Source organism: Ursus arctos, unplaced genomic scaffold (genome assembly GCF_023065955.2).
Source record: "Ursus arctos isolate Adak ecotype North America unplaced genomic scaffold, UrsArc2.0 scaffold_13, whole genome shotgun sequence".
NCBI classification, from domain to species: Eukaryota; Metazoa; Chordata; class Mammalia; order Carnivora; family Ursidae; genus Ursus; species Ursus arctos.
In genome coordinates, this window is record NW_026622797.1 from 14,938,046 (window position 1) to 14,959,129 (window position 21,084).

The 21,084-nt window shown below is 41.3% G+C and overlaps 1 protein-coding gene and 1 long non-coding RNA gene across 3 annotated transcripts in view; one reads left to right on the plus strand and one right to left on the minus strand.

Annotated features, from left to right (window-relative positions):
• The window catches only part of RMND1 (required for meiotic nuclear division 1 homolog), a 39,749-nt gene extending 28,735 nt beyond the window's left edge, over positions 1–11,014 (plus strand). For both annotated transcript variants that reach the window (XM_026505062.4, XM_026505061.4), the window contains exons 11-12: positions 10,201–10,317; positions 10,805–11,014. In XM_026505062.4, coding sequence (XP_026360847.2) covers positions 10,201–10,317; positions 10,805–10,846 — 159 coding nt within the window. In that variant the 3' untranslated portion in view covers positions 10,847–11,014. The remainder of the gene's footprint in view (positions 1–10,200; positions 10,318–10,804) is intronic.
• LOC130543524 (uncharacterized) lies at positions 2,373–17,138 on the minus strand. Its single transcript, XR_008958920.1, has 2 exons — positions 12,329–17,138; positions 2,373–4,249 (listed from the first exon to the last, which is right to left on the minus strand). It is a non-coding gene; the product is annotated as an uncharacterized LOC130543524 (long non-coding RNA).
• Between the last annotated feature and the right edge of the window lie 3,946 nt (positions 17,139–21,084).

Consider the following 21,084-nt stretch of genomic DNA (forward strand, 5'->3'; position numbering starts at 1 on the left):
CACAAGGCTGCAGTAATCTCAGGGATCAGCTGAGAAGGTGAACTTCCTAATTTTTACCCATTTGTTGTTGACAAGATTCAGTTCCTCTCAGGGTGTTGGGCTGAAGCCTCAGTTCCGCACAAGCTGTTGGCCAGAGGCCTCCCTCAGTTCCCATAGTCTTCTCCAGAGAGCAAGCATCTCCCAACACGGCAGCTTGTCTGATGAGGGTGAGCAAGTGAGAGAAGTGGGCCAGAGCACTACCAAGACGGACTCACAGTCTCTTGTAACCTAATCACAGTGATTACAGCCTATCACTTTTGTTGTATTCTGTTGTTAGAAACAGGTCACTAGGCCCAGCCCACAGTCCAGGGGAGGGGATTGCACAAGGGTGTGAATGCTCAGACACAAGGACCTTTAGGTGGCGTCGTAGAAGTCTGCCTAACACAGACTTCAGATTTTGAAAAAGGTGGAGAAAATTTTAGAAGCCTACAGGGTAAGCACTGTGACCCACATCACCCTCACAGTGCTGTTACTCTAATGGTTCCCTGCTTCACACCACCAGCGGCACTGGCAGCAGGCGTCACTGGTCTCATGTTCTGAATCATCCGTAAGCCAAATGCCACTGCCACTTGGCTTAGGCAGGAGGGCTATGCCAACGAAATGGTCTGATCTTTCTCCTGGAAGGTGGCCGTTTTTATGTGTCTATCCTCACTATACAAGATGGAATTATTGGCATCAGGTCTACAACTGAGGACACCTTGAGTGAAGAAGACCTTAACAACCAAATGGTCAACTCATTCATGGCTAAGATCAAGTGCAAACATAAGAAAAACACCAGTGAGAACAAAAGGGCTGTGTAGGCTCCTTCCCCCTACTTGTAGTATGTTGAGTATCCTCCGTCTTCCATTATCAAGGCCAGCTTGAGATTGAGTCCCTCCGTGAAAGGATTGACACGTAACCACTGTCACACATCTGCCGTTGGGAGAAGCGGATGCAAAGCCAGCCGCTGGCACTCTAGACCTGTGGAAAAAGCCCCATGCAGTGCCAGCTAGAAAAGGCACGAGTCCCTCTGGTGGCTTTATGTATAGCCCCAAGATTTAACATCCTGTGAGAAGTAGAACTGAATTTATTCACAGACAACAGGATCTTGTATGTAGAATGTCCTAAAGAATCTACAGGAAAGCTACTAGAACTAATTAGTGAATTTATCAAGGTTGCAAAATCCAAGGTCACTATAAAAAATAATTGTTTTTCTTTATACTGCCAATCAACAATTGGAAAATGAAAATTTGAAATACCATTTACAATAGCATCAAAACCTCACATTACTTAGGAGTAAATTTTTTTAAAGATTGTATTTATTTATTTGAGAGAGAGTGAGCACCAGGAGAGGGAGGGGCAGAGAGAGAGGGAGAAACAGGCTCAGCAGGGAGCCTGATGTGGGGCTCAATCCCAGGACCCCAGGATCATGACCTGAGCCCAAGGCAGACACTTAACCAACTGAGCCACCCAGGCACCCCAAGCAATTGATTTTCGACAAATATAAATCAGTTCAATAACGAAGGGATAATATTTTCAACAAATGGTGCTGGAACAATTGAATAGCTGAACTCCGTCCTTTATTTCACACCATTTTAAAATGAATCAGAGACCTAAATATAAAAGCTAAAATTATGAAACTTCAGGAAGAAAATATAGGAGAAAAGCCTCATGACCTTCAGCCAGGCAAAGATTTCTTAGGACCAAAAAAAAAAAAAAAAAGGCATGAACTTTGGAGGGAAAACTTCGTGAGTTGAACTTCATCAAAACTAAAAACATCTTTGAAGGACACTGTTAAGTGTCCCACAGGCTGGGAGGAAATGTTCTCAGTAGACATACATGCCAAAGAACTTACCCAGCATAGAAAAAGAACTCTCTCTACTCAGTGTTTAAAGGACAGCCCAATTTTTTAAATGGGCAAAGAGGGGCACATGGCTGGCTCAGTCGGTTAAGAGTCTGCCTTCAGCTCAGGTCATGATCCCGGGGTCCAGGAATGGAGCCCCGTGCAGGGCTCTTCGCTCAGCAGGGAGACTGCTTCTCCCTCTGCCCCTCCCCCTGCTCACGCTCTTTCTCATTGGCTCTCTCTCAAATAAATAAATAAAAATCTTTTTAAAAAAATAAAGATAAAGATATATAAATGGGCAAAAGATTTGAACAGATACCTCCCAAAAGAAAACAATGCAAATGGCCAAATGAACATGAAAAGATGTTCAACATCCTTGTTTACCAGGGAAGTGCGATCGAAACTACAACGTGATTTCACTACACACCCATTAGAATGGCTAAAATCTAAGAGACTGATCCCAAGTGTTAGAAGGGATGTGGAGCAGTTGGAGCTTCATGATTTGTGGGAATATAAACTGGTACAGTAGCTTGGCAGTTTCTCATAAACTTACCCATTGTCTTACTGTAAGACCCAACCATTCCACGTCTTGAAGTATTTTACCCAGGAGAAATAAAAACACATGTCCTCACACTGTTTCATACACAAATGATCACAGCAGCTTTATTCATACTGGCCCCAAACTCGTAATAGCCCAAAAACAGCAGTCAGGTGCCCATCAGTAGGTGAGTGGATAAACACAGTGTGTGCATACAGTGGAATACCACTCAGCAACAGTAAATTAATTACTGAATCCATGCCACAACATGGGCAGATATCAGAGTCATGCCGAGTGAAAAAAATCTAGACACAAAAACATGTGCTGTTGTAATTATGGGATCTAGAAAGGCAATTCGAATCTATAGGTACAGAAAGTGGGTCAGTGATTCCCTGGAGCTGGACGAGGGGGTGAGTAGATGGGGCTGTAGTTTCCAAACGAGCACAGGGGAACGTTTTGGGGGGATGGAAATGTTGTGTAGGCAGTTACAAGGGAATCCATTTGTTAAGTCTTCCAACTGTATACTTAGAATGGCTACATTTTACCCTATGTAAATTATGCCTCAGTAAAGTTAATTTGAAAATACAGCATCTTGTGAGAATTCTGTAATAACAAACTAAACAAAAACATCAGTGTCACTGAGACACATTCGCTGGGGACAAATCTGAGAGCACTCAGAGTTACTGCTCGTGGATGTCCCTTTCTCTCTTGGAATGGAGACGTGCGATGGACTCAGGATCAGTGCGACGAGTTATAAAGTCATCGCCACCGAGCAGATGCAGACCTTCTCTCCCTCTTCTGATGCCCAGCCTGCTGTGCCTAACTGAGTCAGTAAAGGTGGTGAGCAAGAACCAAGGTAACCGGCGGCTTGGAGCTTGAGCTGCATGCCCCCCCAGCCCATCCTGTCTTCCCTCAAGTCACGGGTCTGTACTACTGATGCCCAGGGTGTCCTTCACCTGTCCCTCGTGCACAAGACCACAGGACAGGAGAAACAAGATCATGGTCACCAATTATGAAGGTGGTCTGAGGGTACGGTTCAGAGGAGAAGTATAAAAATAAGGATGTCTTTCAGGAACTTACTCCACATGAGTGCTACATTCAACAGGAAAGCCAGAGTTGAAGAAGAGAAATGTGAGAGCAGGATCAATAATGAAGACGGAAATGCAATGAAATAATCAACTAGTGGGACGAGAATCAAACGACTGAGAAGGAAGGGGAAACCTGGAGAAAGTACCACTGCGTCATCACTCTGCTAAACCAGGATGGGCACCTGCAGTGGAGACACCATTGGAGAGTTGACTGTGCAGCCCAGAGAGCAGGTGCAGTGGGGTCCGTCAGTCCCCAAATTGGAAAAGTCCTGGAACAAGTCAGCTCTGTGGCAGTTTTTTAAAAAATCTCATACGAACGAGATATAAGGACAGTACTACTGGCTTCTCAGTCCTCAGCTGAGTACATCGGGAGACTGCATACATTGCAGTTAATCAGAACAAAAATCAGGGTCTTTTAAAATTTCGCATCATCATAGATACATCTGTAGCTTATGTTCTTTCAAGTTAATGTGATTTGATTCCTTTCGTACCTTTGGGCCAGGACCATGCCTGGTTGCATTTTGCCTGGTGAGCCCAAATGTCACGTCCTCGGAAAGGTTTCCCATCTGGTCTGCGCCTCTGTGCTTCTGGAGTATTTGTAGGTATCTCTCGCGTGCAGCACTTCCACACTGCATCTGGGTGTTCTGATTACGTGTGCAGACCGGGTTCCTGCTGGGGGCCTTCTTCCGGTTCATAGACCGCCACCTTCTCACTGTGTCCTCGCGTGGCAGGGGAGAGAGTGCTGTCTCGTGTCCGCTCTTCCTGTAAGGACATGAATTCCATCATAGGGGCCCTGCCCTCATGACCTCACCTATACCTGATCACCTCCTAAATGCCTCATCTCCAAGTACCGTCACTTTGGGGATTAGGGTTTCACTATAAGAATTTAAGGGGGACACAAACATTAATTCCATAATACCAACAGTCCCTGAAACTCCACTTTATTTTTTCTTTAGGAGCTAAAATTCAAGATTCATTTTAATTATCTTTATAAATTACATATTTCTACCACATCTTTATTGGATTCTATGTTAGGAACTGGGGCAAGATAGCTAAAAGTAGAAGTGGCAATGTATTAGGGGGGAAAGGGACTTACAGGAAATTGGAGCTACACTCGTGGGATTCCCCCTCTCCTTTCTTAAAACACAGCAGCAAAAGGGATAGAAGCTACTTTCCCCCTAAATATCTAAATATATGATGGGCACACCAGAGACGGAGGGAGTATCTGGCTCATGGGCCCAGAGGGCAAGGTATGTGAATTGGGATCTCTAGCAGGTAAATGGCTGCTGGGCATGATGGCCACATGGGTTTGAACTACATTTCACTTTATCTAATGGATTTGGACATTCTGTTTCTGAAAACTCATTACATATCAACTAAAACTTACACTCATCAGAATTCCTTTGGTAACTGACAGTTTTTATGGAACTCTCACGTCCCACTGAATTTTTCTCCCCTGTAGCTGAGGTGACCAATTATCATTACCATCATCCCCTTCGTGGCTTGATTGAGTCATTACACTAATTGTTCATTTCCCAGGCCCACTGTGAGCCATCTTTTTGGTGTTAAATCTTCCACAAGTTACCAAGCATACCTAAAAGTTCCCAGATTTTGTTTCTCAGAGTACTTTCCTTTTTTTTAAAAAAAAATACTTTATTGATTTATTTGAGAGCAAGAGAAAGCTCGAGCAGGGGGAAGGGGCAGGGAAAAGCAGACTCCCCACTGAGCAGGGAGCCCGATGCAGGGCTCGATCCCAGGACTCAGGGATCATGACCTGAGCCGAAGGCAGACGCTTAACCGACTGAGCCACCCAGTCACCCCTTTCAGACTCTTTTCTTATCACGCCAAGGGCAGTTAAGACCAGTTGGGTTATGTGAAGATGATTTAGAAGAAGTTGAAAGAATTTAGCCTTCCTTCACGTGCTCAACACGACACTGGTGCTGCACATGATACAAAAGAGAATTAAGAGCTGGTGCTGCCCTTCAACTGGCTTGACCGTCTAACAAGACGACGCCCAGGACGAAGAGAGTTCGTGGTAATGCCAGGAGAAGGTTGTTCTTTGTTCCATCTGTTTGGTTGGTTTTTTTCCCCCAGAGAAAAGAATCTTGAGAAAAAAATAGTATTAGGCATGAGATGTGCTGAAAGGAGTCCAAGAAGTTGAGGATGGAGGTCAAGTCCTTTCATGTGGTAGTTAAGAGACGACTGGAAAAGATCAGAGGGGAGGCACAGCAGTGCAGTGGGAGCAGAAAAGCCAGGCGGAGGTGGGTCCCTCGCCACCCCTTCTCCGTGGGTGTCCTCCAGAGTTCTGTCCTGGCTTCTCTCCTCATGCTGCCTGCTCCAACAGCGCTCCTCTTCGGTTCCACGATTTCTGCTCCCATGTTTTCTTGATGATTTTCAAATAAGTATCTCTAACCTCAGTTCTCTGCTTGCCTTCCAGGTGTTTTCTGTTGCCTACTAAAATCTCACATGTCTTCCACACAGACGTATCTTGTAGGGTCCCTTTGCAAGTCAGTTCTGTGTGTCACTCCACACTAGAATGTCGGCTCCCTGAGATCAGAGACTAGCATTATTTTCTTCCCTGTTATCTTCCCAGTTCTTGGCAAGGCCTCACATAGAGCACATGCTCAGTAAATATTTGTAGAATTCATCAGTGATTAAGATTTCAAAACGAAACCCATGTATTCTCCCAGGAAACAATGAACCTTCTCTGTTCTCCATTTCAGCTCATGGCAGGACCACTAGCCTCCTCCATCTGTCCGTCAACCAGAAAACTGAAAGGCATGGTGGTTTCCTCTTTCTCCTTCACCCTCCACGTCCAGTCACACCATCCTTTCATTTTCTTCCCAGTGTCATTCGTTCATTAACAGATATCTATGGAAAGTCTGTATGACAGGCCCTCGGCTGGTGAAACGGGGGATACCATACTGACCCCTGTTCAGGCCCCCGTCTATAACCCTCCTGCTGCCACTCACCTTCTTCTCTCCCCCAGACCATTCTCAGACCTTCCTGACTGCCCCCAGCCTCTCCACTGGACCTTTTAGCTGGAAGGCAGACATGTGTCTGTCTTATTCACCATTCCATGTCCTCTGCCCAGCACAGTACAGTCAACACAACCAGTACTTGAAGACTGAACAAAGGACTCCACATTAATAAAATTCCAATGTTGCAGCATCATGTAGTAAGTTTCTCTTGCTGCTGTAACAAATTTCCCCAAACTGGCTTAACACGAATGTATTGTATTACAGCTCTGTAGGTCAGAGGTCTGACATGAGTCACTGAGCCAAAATCAAGGTGTTGGCAGGCTGTGTTCCTTTCTGCAGGCTCTGTGTAGGAAAAGGCTCTTTCCTTCCTTTTGCAGTTGCCACAGGCAGCCCACATTCCTTGGCTTGCAGCCCCTTCATGTAACAGAGGCGAGTTGAGGGCTCCTCACATGGCATCACTTCAATGGCTGGCTCTTGTACTTGCCAGTTCCACTTTTAAGGACCCCCATGATTCCACTGGACTTCCTCCCCCCCCCGCCATAATCTAGGTTTATCTCCCTGTCTTAAGCTATCAGCTGATTGCCAGCATTAATTCCATATGAGGTCATAACTCTCCTTTGTCATGTCGTATTCACAGGTCCCAGGAATTAGGGTCTACAGTTCCTCTCACAATTTGGCACTAACTTACCTTTTCAACCTCATTTTCAAGTACTTCCTTCTAAGTATCTAGCATGCTTTGCCTCTATGCTGTTTCCTGTCTGAGACGCTCTCCCCTGTCTGTGGCTCCCTACCCTTTCTTCCTGGCACCTGCCTATTTTTTTTTAAGATAGATATATATATTTATTTATTTATTTTATTTATTTATTTTATTTATTTATTTATTTATTTATTTATTTATGCAAGCAAGAGAGAGCACAAGTCGGGGGTGGGAGGGCAGGGAGTTGGGAAGGGCAGAGGGAGAAGCAGACTCCCTGCCGAGCAGGGAGCCCGACATGGGACTTGCTCACAGGACCCTGAGATCATGACCTGAGCTGAAGGCAGACACTTAACGGACTGAGCCACCCAGGCACCTCTGGGGTGGAGATCTTTGATCTCTAATTCCCATTGCCTACAGTTATGCCCCATGATGGACAGTCTTGAATCTATCCCCTTCTTAGTATTCCTTAATACTACATAGGAGGTCTTCATGAAATAGTCATTATTTCTTAAGAACAGTCTGCTTCTCCCTCTCCCTCTGCCTGCTGCTCCCCCTGCTTGTGCTCTCTCTTCTCTCAAATAATTTAAAAAAATCTCCACCCCAGGTGACTGGGAAGACAGCATGACCTGATCGGAGAAAGGGAACCCAAGACAAGGGATAGACTTGGACACGATGTCAGTTTTAGTTTGAGAAACATTAAATTTGAGGTGTGGTCAGGAAATCCATAAGATGTTTTATAGGCAGTTAGAAATTCAGTCAGAGAAGAAACGAGAAACAGTTACATTCGGGAGTAGAAAAGAGTAGTTTAAGCCTTTCCCACAATGTGGGAAACATACACTTGTTCAAGAGATGAATTTAGGTGACACATGGACCCTGAACTAGTTTGGTTTAGTGGTTTAGTGGCTCCTGATGGGCCCTCCAATGTATGCTACTCCCACTTTCCCGGGGGTCAGGCTCAGCTTCCTGTAGGCAACACTGTTTTCACATCACACTGTTGTCCATTTATGGCGATGGCAGTTTACGTATGAAGCAAAGTCTTTTGGAAATTACATAATAGTACAGGTGGCACACACATCACAGAGTGATGGTGGGATGCAAAGTGACCAAAGTTTAGGGTGCGGTAATGCAGAGTGTAGAGCTAGAAGACAAGAAGGACAAGATCAGGACTTTGGGAAATGTCATCTAAAGGCAAGGGGAGGTAGAGAAAACCCAGGAAAAGATGACGGCCAGAGGTAGAACCTCAATCTTAGGGGAGAAAAACGCCAAAGGAAGTGTGCATGTCTAGGTGGTGTCAAACGCTTGAGTTCATTGAGGTTTCGAACCAAGAAAAGTTGTTAGATTTACTAATTTGGAAACAGAAGTTTCAGAAGAGTTGTAATATGGAACTTCTAAGGGCTAAAGAATAAACTGGGTGATGAGGAAGTGGAGGAAGAACGTGTCTAGTCAGAGGTGAAAGAAAATGGAAGAGGGTCAGGCCAGCACCCTGAAGAGAGAAGCCAGCCTGAGGATGAGCATGTTTATAGACCAAGATGGAGCAGCCAATAGAAACTGGAAGGAAGGCAGGAGAGGAGGCACTGTTCTCAGCACTGACACAGAGTGGAAACTACAGGATGGCCATAACGGCTGGAAACCTGGTGAATATATGCTATGACTGTGGTCCCTTGTGTTCTCATTATTGAGGCAGTTGTTTTTTTTTTTTTTCAAGATGAGAGAGAGGGAGGAGAGAAAGAGCACAAGTAGGGGTGGGGTGCAGAGGGAGAAGGAGACGTAAACTCCCCGCTGAGCAGGGAGTAGGACGCAGGGCTGGATCCCAGGACCCTGCGATCATGACAAGCGGAAGGCAGAAGCTTAACTGACTGAGCCACCAGGCACCCCGAGGCAGTTTAATGCTCTGCATAACCATAGTACATACAGTATGCTAACACATTTCCGTCAGTCCCCAAAAATGCGTCTGTGACAATTGTCTCAAATTTCCAGACCAAACCCACACCCTCAGCATGCCCCATCAGTTATCAGGGGGAATCAAACTACTTTAAATGTTTCCAGACTTTTTCCAATTTCCAAAAGAACGTGAGATAGAGATTAAGGAGGTACCACTACCAGCGGTCACATCCAGGTCTTAAACTCAAAGGTTCTGTTTTCTGGGGGTGCCTGGCTGGCTTTCTGTAGAGCATGTGACTCTTGATCCCGGGGTCATGAGTTCGAGCCCCACATTCGGTGTAGAGGTTACTTAAAAATAAAATCTGTTAAAAAATAAACAACCCCCAAAGATTCTGTTTTCTGTGACTCTGCACCAACTAGCATGTGGCGGGGCATCAGAGCCCGGAAGCTCTGCAGCTCAGCACTAAAAGCAGTGCCAGCTAACAGCAAGTGTGCTGCTGGTCACATGGTACCATTTGGGGGTCTGCACAGAAGAGCCTGAACAATTCTAGAAGGTAATCATTGTGTATATCATCTTTTTTTTTTTTTTTTTTAAGATTTTATTTATTTGACAGAGACAGCCAGCAAGAGAGGGAACACAAGCAGGGGGAGCAGGAGAGGAAAAAGCAGGCTCCTAGTGCATGAGCCTGATGTGGGGCTCGATCCCAGAACGCTGGGATCACGCCCTGAGCCGAAGGCAGACGCTTAACGACTGCGCCACCCAGGCGCCCCTGTATATATCATCTTTTGGGCGTTTCGGCCATAACACGTTTCAAGTTTGCCTTTCTTAACTACTGAACTCCCAAGGGCAGCTACCAAAAACTAGGACTCAAAACCTTTAGTTTCTACATCTTCCATCAAAATCTTAAGAATCTGAGAGCTTCAGTAGGTAAAGTACTTCTTGCTGGTCTGTGCATTAGAAAGTGTCTCTAGATGAACTCACAAGAGGCAGGTTAACATTGGCAGGTGGCCTTGGGGAGAGAATGGAGCAAGAATTGGAGGGTAAATTCCGTTTACCTATTTCAGACCTTTAGAATTTTGAAATGTGATGTTACCTAGTTCTCACGCTTGTTCATACATAAAACAGGGTATTCCCTAAGATTTTCCTAATGCAGGTTATGAATGAAAAGCTTCAGCACTGCATGGAGCTGACAGTTCTGATGCGGAATCACCTGACGGAGAAGAGGGCGCTGCGCCTGGAGTGGATGATCGTCATCCTTATCACCATCGAGGTACACAGCTTTTCAGAATGAAAACAAGGGCACCTGGCTGGCTCGGTCAGTGCAGTATGCCACTCGTGGTCTCGGGGCTGTGAGTTCAAGCCCCACACTGGGTGTAACTGAAAAAAAAAAAAATTAAAAATCTTTAAAAAATAATTTGACGTAGAAAGTGACAGTGGAAAAGAGCATCCCTTTTTGTTCTAATTACTAAGTCTATTTGGAAGTGAGGCAAGTTTCAAGTGACTATGGAAATACTGCAAATGCACAAAGTGAGATTTTTGGAGGAGTTCCATTTTTGAAGATAGCATTTAGAGAAAGTTCTAGCTGCAGATTTCTCATGTACAATCCAGCAGCAAGTACCTTTGCCCCATTATCTACAGCTTGCCATGTGGGAAAGACTTCAGGAGCATTTTTCATTAATCACAATTTTGGAAAAATCAGTTGTTTTTACCAGTAATTTGTTATGAAATTAATAAACCTCACTTCTTATCACCCTAAGGTAATGTTTGAGCTGGGACGAGTATTTTTTCTGATCAAGTGATAACCAGAGAAAAGTATCAGTGCAAGAGATATTCAAGTTCTACAATCAAAAATAAATGCTCACTGTTGGGGAAAATCTCTTATTTAATTGGTATTTAATATTTTTAATCAAGAGGTTGCGATGATCTTCTTCAGCTCCTGTATGTATTACTTAAATAAAAATTATGAAGAATCTGGTGTTCGGGTCTTTAACACTGAGAATTTGAAAGGAAGATATTTTAAAAGAACTATAAAAAGCTTAACATCTAGGAAATCTAGGTAAAGATACTTATTAAAGCCAAAAGGCTTAGATTTTGGACACCATCCCTCCCGTCTCCAGGAAATCCCAGCTCTAAGAGAACAATACAGGGAACTCTGGAGTGCTGAAATACGTAACACAGGTTTGTGATGACAGCAGTGAATTTTCTGTACCTACTTTGGATGGCATAATTTCAGTATGGCTGCTCACTGGCACTTCATTAATCAGCACTACCCATGCTGTTACTACCAGCCTAGTCAAAATATTCTTCCCAGACTCTTAGTTTCACACATACTTTGGGGAAATGAAAAAATGCCAAGAACAAAGAACTTGACATTTATATGGTTACCATCTTGAATTGATAAACATTTTTAAAAAGCAAAGTCCTTTTGGGGCACCTGGGTGGAGCAGTTGGTTCAGTCTCCAACTCTTGGTTTCGGCTCAGGTCGTGGTTTCAGGGTCGTGAGATCGAGCCCCATGCTGGGCTCTGCCCTCAGCACAGATCCTACTTGAGACTCTTTCCTTCTCCCTCTCCCCCTTCCCCCCATGCTCTAAAATAAATCTTTAAAAAGTAAATTCCTTTTTTGTTTTTAATGCATAACCCCCACTTGCTCCATATGCTTCCCACAATGAATTTAAATGTATTTTTCATACATTATAGTTCACCATTAAATGAGGGGTCAGAGCACCCACCCCCCCAGTTGAAAATCTGTTATCTTTGACTCCCCCAAAACTTAATAGCCTGTTGACCAGAAGCCTTACCGATAAGTCAATTAATACATTTGTTCCATTTTTTACTCTAACAATAAGGCAAGGTAAAGGTTGAGAAAATCCATTTATATGCTGTATGTACTATATTTATGGAAAAAATCCACCTGCATATAAATGGAACTGTGAAGTTTAATGAAACCTGTTATTCAAGGTTTATATCCATGAATACAGTATTACTATTCTAAATTGAGACATTTTGCAACTTAACTGCTACAGTATTTCACCTAGAGAATACACATCTACCTATACCCTTACTATTTTTATGTACTTATTTGCTCTAACAGTGCAAAGGTAAACATCCTGGTACCATTTTCAGCACACTGCAAGAATTCTCCTTGAGTAGCAGTCTGCTAAGGTACCTATATCCCAAGACTTCCTAAGGAACACGTGGGCATGGAGAGTTCAAGGAATGCTTTCTAGATCCTTAAGTTCCACAGAAGCACTTACATAAAGCTGCTGTGCCTGTATACACACCTGCAGCCAATGTATGAAGCCTATTCAGCTTTCCCATCTTCCCTTCTCACCCATCTTCAATTTTAGTTTGGTCCACTGTATTTAAAAACCTATAAACATATTTAACTTACATTTAGAAATCTTTGGGAAGCCAACAAGAACACAATTTGAAATATTGGTCAACAAATATTTCTAATTTAATGGGAACTATATAATCCCCCACCTATTAAGAGGGGCATTTCCAATAAAGTTTTACTCCAAGTATCAATATGTACAATTTGCTGTTTGGGTCAACTGTGTGTTAATTACAACAATTTTAACAACAAAATAAGAACATCTGGTGTCTTATGGTCATGGCAAAATCTAACATTTCAACTTATATACAAACATGCTGCAAAGAACAAAAGGATAATCACTAAGACCTTCAAGCATAAAAATTTATTAGGTAAACATTTTGTGGGGGAAATGTAACAGTTTTACAAGAAGAAAAAAGGAACAGTATTAAATTTGAATTTACTTATGTTAAAGCAATCAGACACCAGATCATTACAGTATTACATTCGACTAGATACATTAAAAGATTGATATAATACCTTTAAGTATCAATACTTATGATTCATCAGAAATTGCATCTTTTCCAACTGCTTAAATTTATGATGAAAGCTCCAACTTAAGTTATAGGAAAGAGGGTTTTTTTTTTTTAATTACTTTAGGTTATGTAACAGAAGATTGATTTTCATGATCACAATTTCTGTAACATCAAAATGACCAAGAAATCCTACCAGAAGACAGAGGAGAGCCTAAAGTTAAGTACATTCACCAGTGGCCTTGGAAGCACTCCTCAAAGTGGTATCAAATTTCTATCACTCATGAGAGTACAGTGATTAAGACCAACCTGGATTTGAATTCCTCACCACCACCTATTTAGTTTTATCACCTTGGGCCAATCATTGAACCTCTCTGGGTCTCGGTTTCTTCATCTGTAAAATGGGTTTAACAGTACCACTACCTCATAGAGTGGCTGTGAGGATTAATGGAATTAACATGTGAAGCTAGGAGTTTACTGTTACTACAATCCCTCTGAGTAAAAATCCATAGGATTCTGAGATTAAATGGAGGTTGAAATCAAATCACCAGGAGCCCCCCCACCCTTGACTCCAATTGAGAAACATCATGAGAGACTTAAAGACCGACATTAGAGAATCCTGCACCTAAATGGATGGAGTTCACTTAAATATAAAGTAGTATTTCCACTGTTTGAAATGAGTTGGCTATTCAGTGCAAGCCCCAAAAGACTTTTAAATTCAACACATTTTGCGTGTACCAGGCAGCTGCCAATACGCATTCTGGGGTGGCTTCTCACATCACCACAGCTGTGAGAAGCAGGACTGTTTTTTACATATAAAATCAATATAAATGTTTCTAGTATCAGAAATTTTTGCCAAAACTTAATCATATTCACCTATTTTTAATTATTCTCCGGTCTATCACTTAACAGTTTTTCCAAAGTGTGGTGCTCAGACCAACTCCATCAGCAAACACCTGGGTGTCCATGAATTTATATAGATTCCTGTGTTTTGCAGTCAGGATTTCTGAGGCTGCAACTAAGGAATGTTTTTTACAACTCTCCAAGAGATTCCCATGCTCACTAAATTCTGAGTACCAATAACTAAGAGACTATTTACTGATTTGTCCTCACTTCATGGATACATATTTTCAATAAAATTCATTAGCAATCTCTTGCTCCATTTAATGTACTAAGTACTAAATCACCTCAGGTGATTCAATTCTCTTTCTTTCCCCAACCCAATCTCCTCATGCTCTCCCCTTCCTGCCTTTACAAATTGAATATGTGGGGCCGGTGCTGTGAGGTGAAGAAGAGGAGTAGAGGAAGTTTTTCCAAATACTTCCAATCCAAATCTATTAACTTTCAATTCTCTCCACTGGTTATGAATTGCCATTTTTTAAAGGAAATTTTAAGGTCACTATTCCAAATTCCCTTTCCTCATGGGAGCTTTCGTCAAGGGTTTAACAAAACAGGATTTTTTAAAGGCCAGATCTTTTAACTCCTTCTGCACAACTGGAAACAAAGATTTAAATGTTTCTTTAAAAACAAAATGTTTCAGGGTACCTGGGTGGCTCAAGTAGGTTAAGCATCCAACTTTTGGTTTCTGCTCAGGTCCTAACCTCATGGGTTGTGGGGCAGAGCCCTGTGTCAGACTCCGTGCTCAGCGGGAGTCCGCTTGGATATTCTCTCCCTCTGCCCTTTCCCTGGCTTGTGTTTGTGTGCTCTTTCACAAATAAGTAACTCTTTTTTTTAAGATTTTATTTATTTATTTGAGAGACAGCCAGCGAGAGAGGGAACACGAACAGGGGGAATGGGAGAGGAAGAAGCAGGCTCCCAGCAGAGGAGCCTGATGCGGGGCTCGATCCCAGAACGCCGGGATCACGCCCTGAGCCTAAGGCAGACGCTTCACGACTACACCACCCAGGCGCCCCCAAATAAGTAACTCTTTTTAAAAAATGTAAAAATAGGGACGCCTGGGTGGCTCAGTCGTTTAAGCGTCTGCCTTCAGCTCAGGTCATGCTCCCAGGGTCCTGCGATGGAGTGCCACATTGGGCTTCCTGCTCAGCGGAGAGCCTGCTTCTCCCTCTCCCTCTCCTTCTGCCTGCTGCTCCCCCCGCTTGTGCTCACATGTTCGCACGCACTCTCTCTCTGACACATAAATAAATAAAATCCCAAAAAATTAAAAAATAAAAATTTTAAAATAAAAACAAAATGTTTCAACATGTCCTAGACTGTTATGATAAAATAGGCTGGAAAGCATGCAGAACTGTAAAACCTACTCACGGAGATACTCATTCTTTCAAGTAACACAACAAATACTTACTCAGAAGTTAGGACGTGCTACTCTGGACTCCAAGACACAGTGACAGAAAGGGCTCCTACTTTCATGAAGCTTACAATCAAATGAAGGCAGCAGGAAAACAAACAACTAAGTAATCTGCTTAAAAACAGAAATGCTCTACAGAGAAATCTATAGAACCGGTAGAGGGGTGGAATGAAAAATCAGAAAAGTGAACACAATAGTTAAATAAACTAAAAAAACTAAAATTTATGTGAGATTTAGACAACACTATTTAAATTGAAAAGCCCAAAACAGGAGAGATTCTGGTTAAGTATTAACTTGACTTTTAACCTAGCTTCTATACATGAGTCGTAGAAACTTGCTTACCACAACAATTTTTTTTGAATACTGCTAATATAAAAATATGTACTAGACTGCTTCTTGAACCCATCACATGAAGACTTACAGAAGGCAACAAACTAACAAAAAATGATGTAATTCCAGTCAAATCTAAACCACCAGACACTAGTCTTTAAATGCAGAGTATTATCTTAATCTAAAAAGCCTCATGTGGTTTGGGTTCTGGTTACCTTAGAGATTTTTGACTCTAAGCACTCTGATGGCAAGTAAGATTAGTTTGAATACTTGTCCTGTGGTTCACTAATGAAATCTGATAAACTGGAATCCTTGAATTTTATGTGGCCCTTTCAGATCCTGGACTTCCTGGCACTGAGGGGTTTCCCGCAGCAGCCAGACTTCCAATGCTAGGCTGGGAAAGGCCTGGGCAAAGGAGCCAGCTGGTTATCCTATCTTCAGACCACATTTTAGAAAGTAATGTTTAATAGATAACTTTTTCAAAGGACACTCCTGCCACTCCACAGATCTTTAATGGACAAACTACCAAAAATGGGAATCTCCCCCACCAATGATCAATCATTTTCATAAAGAAAAACAAGTCAATATCATAGACACACGGTTATAAGGGGAAGTCGTTTTTCCCTATAAATTTCATCACTGATTTCACTTTCAAACATAAAAATCCCAAGTCAAACACAACTCTATAAGCAAAAATTTTTCTAATTTCTTTAATCAGTGATTATTTCAAAAATATGTCAATAATCTCATGTACTGAAGTGTTGTGCTAAGCGCCCTTACACACATTCTTATTTTATATGCACACAAACCTATGAGATAAATATATAATACATATTTTATATACTATATAAAATAATATATATGATTGTGTCCTCCCCCAGTGGACTGTGAGCATCTTAAGAATAGCTTTAAGTAAAACGAAAAACTGAGGCTCAGAAGTGAAGTACATGCCCAGGTACAGAGAACATGATTCCAACCTAGATTTGACTCCAACACCTATATTCTTCACCAATGTAAATATCCTATACTCTCTCCCCTCTGTTCATAAATACCAACCACTCAGACTCTTCCAATGATGTCAGAAAGCTACTGTTTATTCATTATACCCCTAACTCAATACATTACCCTAACGTGAAAATGTCAGATAAGCAAAACATGATTCTAGAACAGAATGGTCCAACAGAACCTTCTGCAACGATAGAAATGTTCTATATCTGTGCTGTCCAATATGGTCGCCTATACCCCGCCTATACCCCCATGCGGCTAGTAGCTACTGAATTAGACAGGACACTTCTAGAGAAATAATATAAAAAGAGCGTGCATGCCACAGAAAAAAAGCAACTTACCAAAATACGATGGCAACTCAACAATAAAACAATTCAAGGCAGATGTATAATGAAGGAGTAAAGCTGAGAAATGCAGAACCACTTGGGGCACCTGGGTGGCTCAGTTGGTTAAGTGTCCGACTCTTTGATTTCAGCTAAGGTCATGATCTCAGGATCATGAGATTGGGCCCCACGTCGGGCTGTGTGCTCAGTCCAGAGTCTGCTTGTCCCTCTCCCTCTGCTCCTCCCTATGCTCACTCTTGCTCTCTCTCTCTCTCAAATAAATAAATAAAATTTTCAAAAAAAAAAAAAAAAGGAAATGAAATGCACAACCACCAAACATGTCACAAAACTATTTTTCAAACATCTATTCACCCTTCAAGACTCACCTTAAATACCGTCATTTATACTACCCCTACACTCTGAATATGTGTAGTTTTAGAAGTGTATATTAAATATATGAATATACTAGCAAAGTATATTTCTCCCCCACTGGACTGTAAGCATCTTAAGAACAGATATTAACATATACAGCACCAGCACCTCCCACCTATATCCGGAGGCTTTCCACAACAATAAACATTTTTTCATTCAGTTCTAGTGGGAAAAATTATCTTCTTAGGTCCTTCAACTTATTCAATTCTGCAAGCATTTGAGTACCAGCAATATACAGAAAAGGAAAGTCCCTGGAAAGAATTTACAGTGGGGATGGGAGATACAAGATATAGGAAGACAACAAGAAGGGCAATCACGTAAGTATGCGCTTTAGGGCAGACCAGCAACTGTCAGAGGAGTCCTGATGGTCAAAGAAACTGGAAAGCAGTTTGAGAATAAAGCAGCCATTATCAATTCTGCAACAGCAAAGGTGTAAGATAATTTACTGTACCCCCAATCTATTACTCAAAAAAGTCCACCGGATTTAAAAGAAAAAAATCAAGAAAAGCCTTTGAAATTTATCCTGGCTCCACTCACACTACCCATGTCAGGGTCCCATCCTACTTCTACCACAAAGCCAAAACTAGTCTTAGAACAAATCTTACTAGATCCAAATTTCCATGACAATCTTACAGCAGAAAGTGGTATTGTTTTCTTTCATACACGAACCCTGATTATCTTTGCTATAACATCTTCTTTTAGGTCCTAAAAATGTGCTATTTGCAATATTTACATACAATCTCGAGGTCTGTATATAAGCAGCATCTGGAGCTAACAGTAAAATAATCTGAATTAATTTCATAAGTACATTTTGTTTCCTCTTATAATCAATAAGGAGGGGGTTCTGGTATGAGGAGTCTGCAAATTCATAGACATCAAGGCATTACCTGTAGGCCAAATAAGATGAAAGTATTACTATCATGTAGAAGTTTGGTAACCAGGAGATTAGGAAACAACAGTTCTAAACTCTAACTTCTTCAGATTTTTAAAAATCACCAGCAAGTTTTCTCATCTTAATCAGTACAGATTATTCATGACAAAAATCAGAGAAAAATCGGTTTAGTTTTCTAGACTGAATGGCCATGGGCTGGTTAATTACTTAACTTCTTCGAGCCTCCCTTCTCAAATTTAAGATTGAGGGCGTGAGACTAGATGCCCTCAGAGGAAAACACTGACTTAATTAACTAAGATAATTACTTACAGATTGACTTCAACAAGGCTTCTGGTTCAATCCTAATTCATCCGTAAACAGCAAAAATACAGAACTGTGGTAGTTACTAAAATACGTCATAAATTCTTTGATACTTCACCCTTCAAGACATGGAGCTTAATTCCTCTGCCCTTGGCTATAGGCTGGACTTACGTGACTTTCTTTTAACTAACAGCATGTGGCAGTGGTGCGACTTCCTCCTTCCTCTAGCTTGGATCACTTGCCCTGAGGGAAACAAACTACCACCATGTTGTGAGAACACTCAAGCAGTGTGTTGGAAAACTGAGACCGGCAGGCTGTCAGCATTAACCTGTCAGAGTGTGACCCACCTTTGGAAGCAAATCCTCTAGCCAACATCTTGACTGAAAGACCCTGACCCAGAACCACTAAGCTAACCTAGTCCAGATTCCTGACCCACAGAAACTGTATGAAATAAGCAAAGGTTTATTATTTTAAGCCATTAAGCTTTGCGGTAATTTGTAATAGCAAGAAAACTAATCTACCAGTGTTTTTCAAAAAGTGGATCTTGATTCATTTGTGACTAATGAAATCCATTTAAACAACCACAATCAGGTTTTTAAGTTAGAAAAAAATAATTATATTAACTCAAACTAACACTAGAGCTCCTGAAAACTGTTTAAATTTTACATACATGTGTATACCAGGTAGCATTTAATAGAAAATATATCTTACAATTATAACTAAAAAGGTATGAAACCCAAAAGCCAACACTAATAGGATTAAAACAAAAAGTTCCCTAAAGTATAAGGAATCCTTGAGGGAATATGGACTCAGTAACAACCAACAATAAAATAAGCATTTCCTATAAACTTTATAACCAAACCAATGAAATATAAGACACTCTCAAAATACACCTTTTCTGACTTGTATTTTAAACTTCATATAAAACACAGAAGGCATGGTAGACTTACACATGTAAAAACGTGTCATTTTCCTAATTCAAGGTTACCCAGGAGGACATCCTTATAAAATTATGTAGTGAAAAAGCTGCTCTGGGATCTACCCACATCTATTATTTCCTCTATTACTCTTATCAGTGTTAAAGGAAATTCCATCTTCCACCTCAGCACACATGCACAACAAATTTTTAACCAAAAAAAAAAAAAAAAAAAAAAAAAAGCTAAGTACAGTACTACTAAATTGCTTTCTGCCCACTGTCCAAGTCTCACTGCAATTATTCTCTTCAGAACACAAGCAAGTGCATACTTTTCCGATTGTATTTCAGCATAACATGCATCAAAACTTTCAGCAGCACGTGACTGCAGAATATGCACAATTCAACTTTTGATGAATCCACTCAGATTATTTGCTTACACTGTGATTTTCTTCGAAGTAAATGTGTGAAACTATTTTTGAACTCCTAATTTACCAAATTTATTTTCAAAATACCAAAATAAATCAGTACATAAGCACTAAACAGATGATTTAACTTCTTATTTTTCTTATTACTGAACTCAGGGCATTTGTGGCTCTCCCACAACCAGACTGACAGCTTTCCTTGTCCAAATCCTGAGATATACTACTAGTTTTTCTTTGCAATGACTATTTTCTCCCCAACCTTTGCGTATGTATCCACCTAAAGATTTCCAATTCAGCAAATTGTAGAAAGCAGATGTAATTTGTACAGAATTCCTTATAATGCTGTTACTTTATGATGGTGACTAAAAATCAAAATAATTAGCATACTTGGCAAAATTCAAGTACCCATGCCTATGCCTTAAGAAAACTGGCAGCAAAGCAGCCCAGTTCTAAAGTCGAGAGCAGCAGCTCCTGAACAGAAAACGACGACGCTCCTGACAGCACTTTCTCTAGGAATGAGATCCAGAGTTTCAGGAATAAAACTGGTTTATTTCTGTACAACTATATAAGAGTATATAGTACTGGGAAATTATTCACTGGTCTTAAGATAAGCAGTAACTTTGAGGACTCAAGGCCAATACTCTATAGACACAATGGCTAAGACTAATCCAAAACTTTAGCATCAGTTTTGCCCATTTCTTCCTTTAGTTTCCCTCAAGTCAGTTCACTTTCCTGGTAAGCACTCCATCCGAACCATAAACGTGAAAGTTCACAGTCAAGGTCTAAAAGAATTAAGAACCCAAAGATCTCTAACTATGACTGTCTACCAATCAGAATCACTTTAGCTTCCCAGTGAGATGAAACAGACTTCAACTGCAGAGCCAATCCAAGGAACGTGGCATGCGAATCTGAAGGCCAACTTTGATGTGTTAGCGATAGTTCACTAGAAATACTTACATATCAGGGTCAGAACTTAGTTTTGCAGGCAGACATTTAACCACTCAAGTCATTTATCTAGCTGATCAAAGAATAAGAAAGTTCAAGGCAGGTACGTATGAAATCTAGTATTCACTTTTGGACCACTGAAGTTACACAGCTGCTTATTTTGTCTTCAAAGAAGAAGGAATTAGTCATCAGTAGCCCTGGGTATAACTGGATTACCAAATCAAAGTCACATTTTTAGGAGGGGACACTTCTGTATATTAAATTAACTGTCTTACTAATCTTGCCTTAAATATTTTAGGAAATATGTGCCAGAGCTCT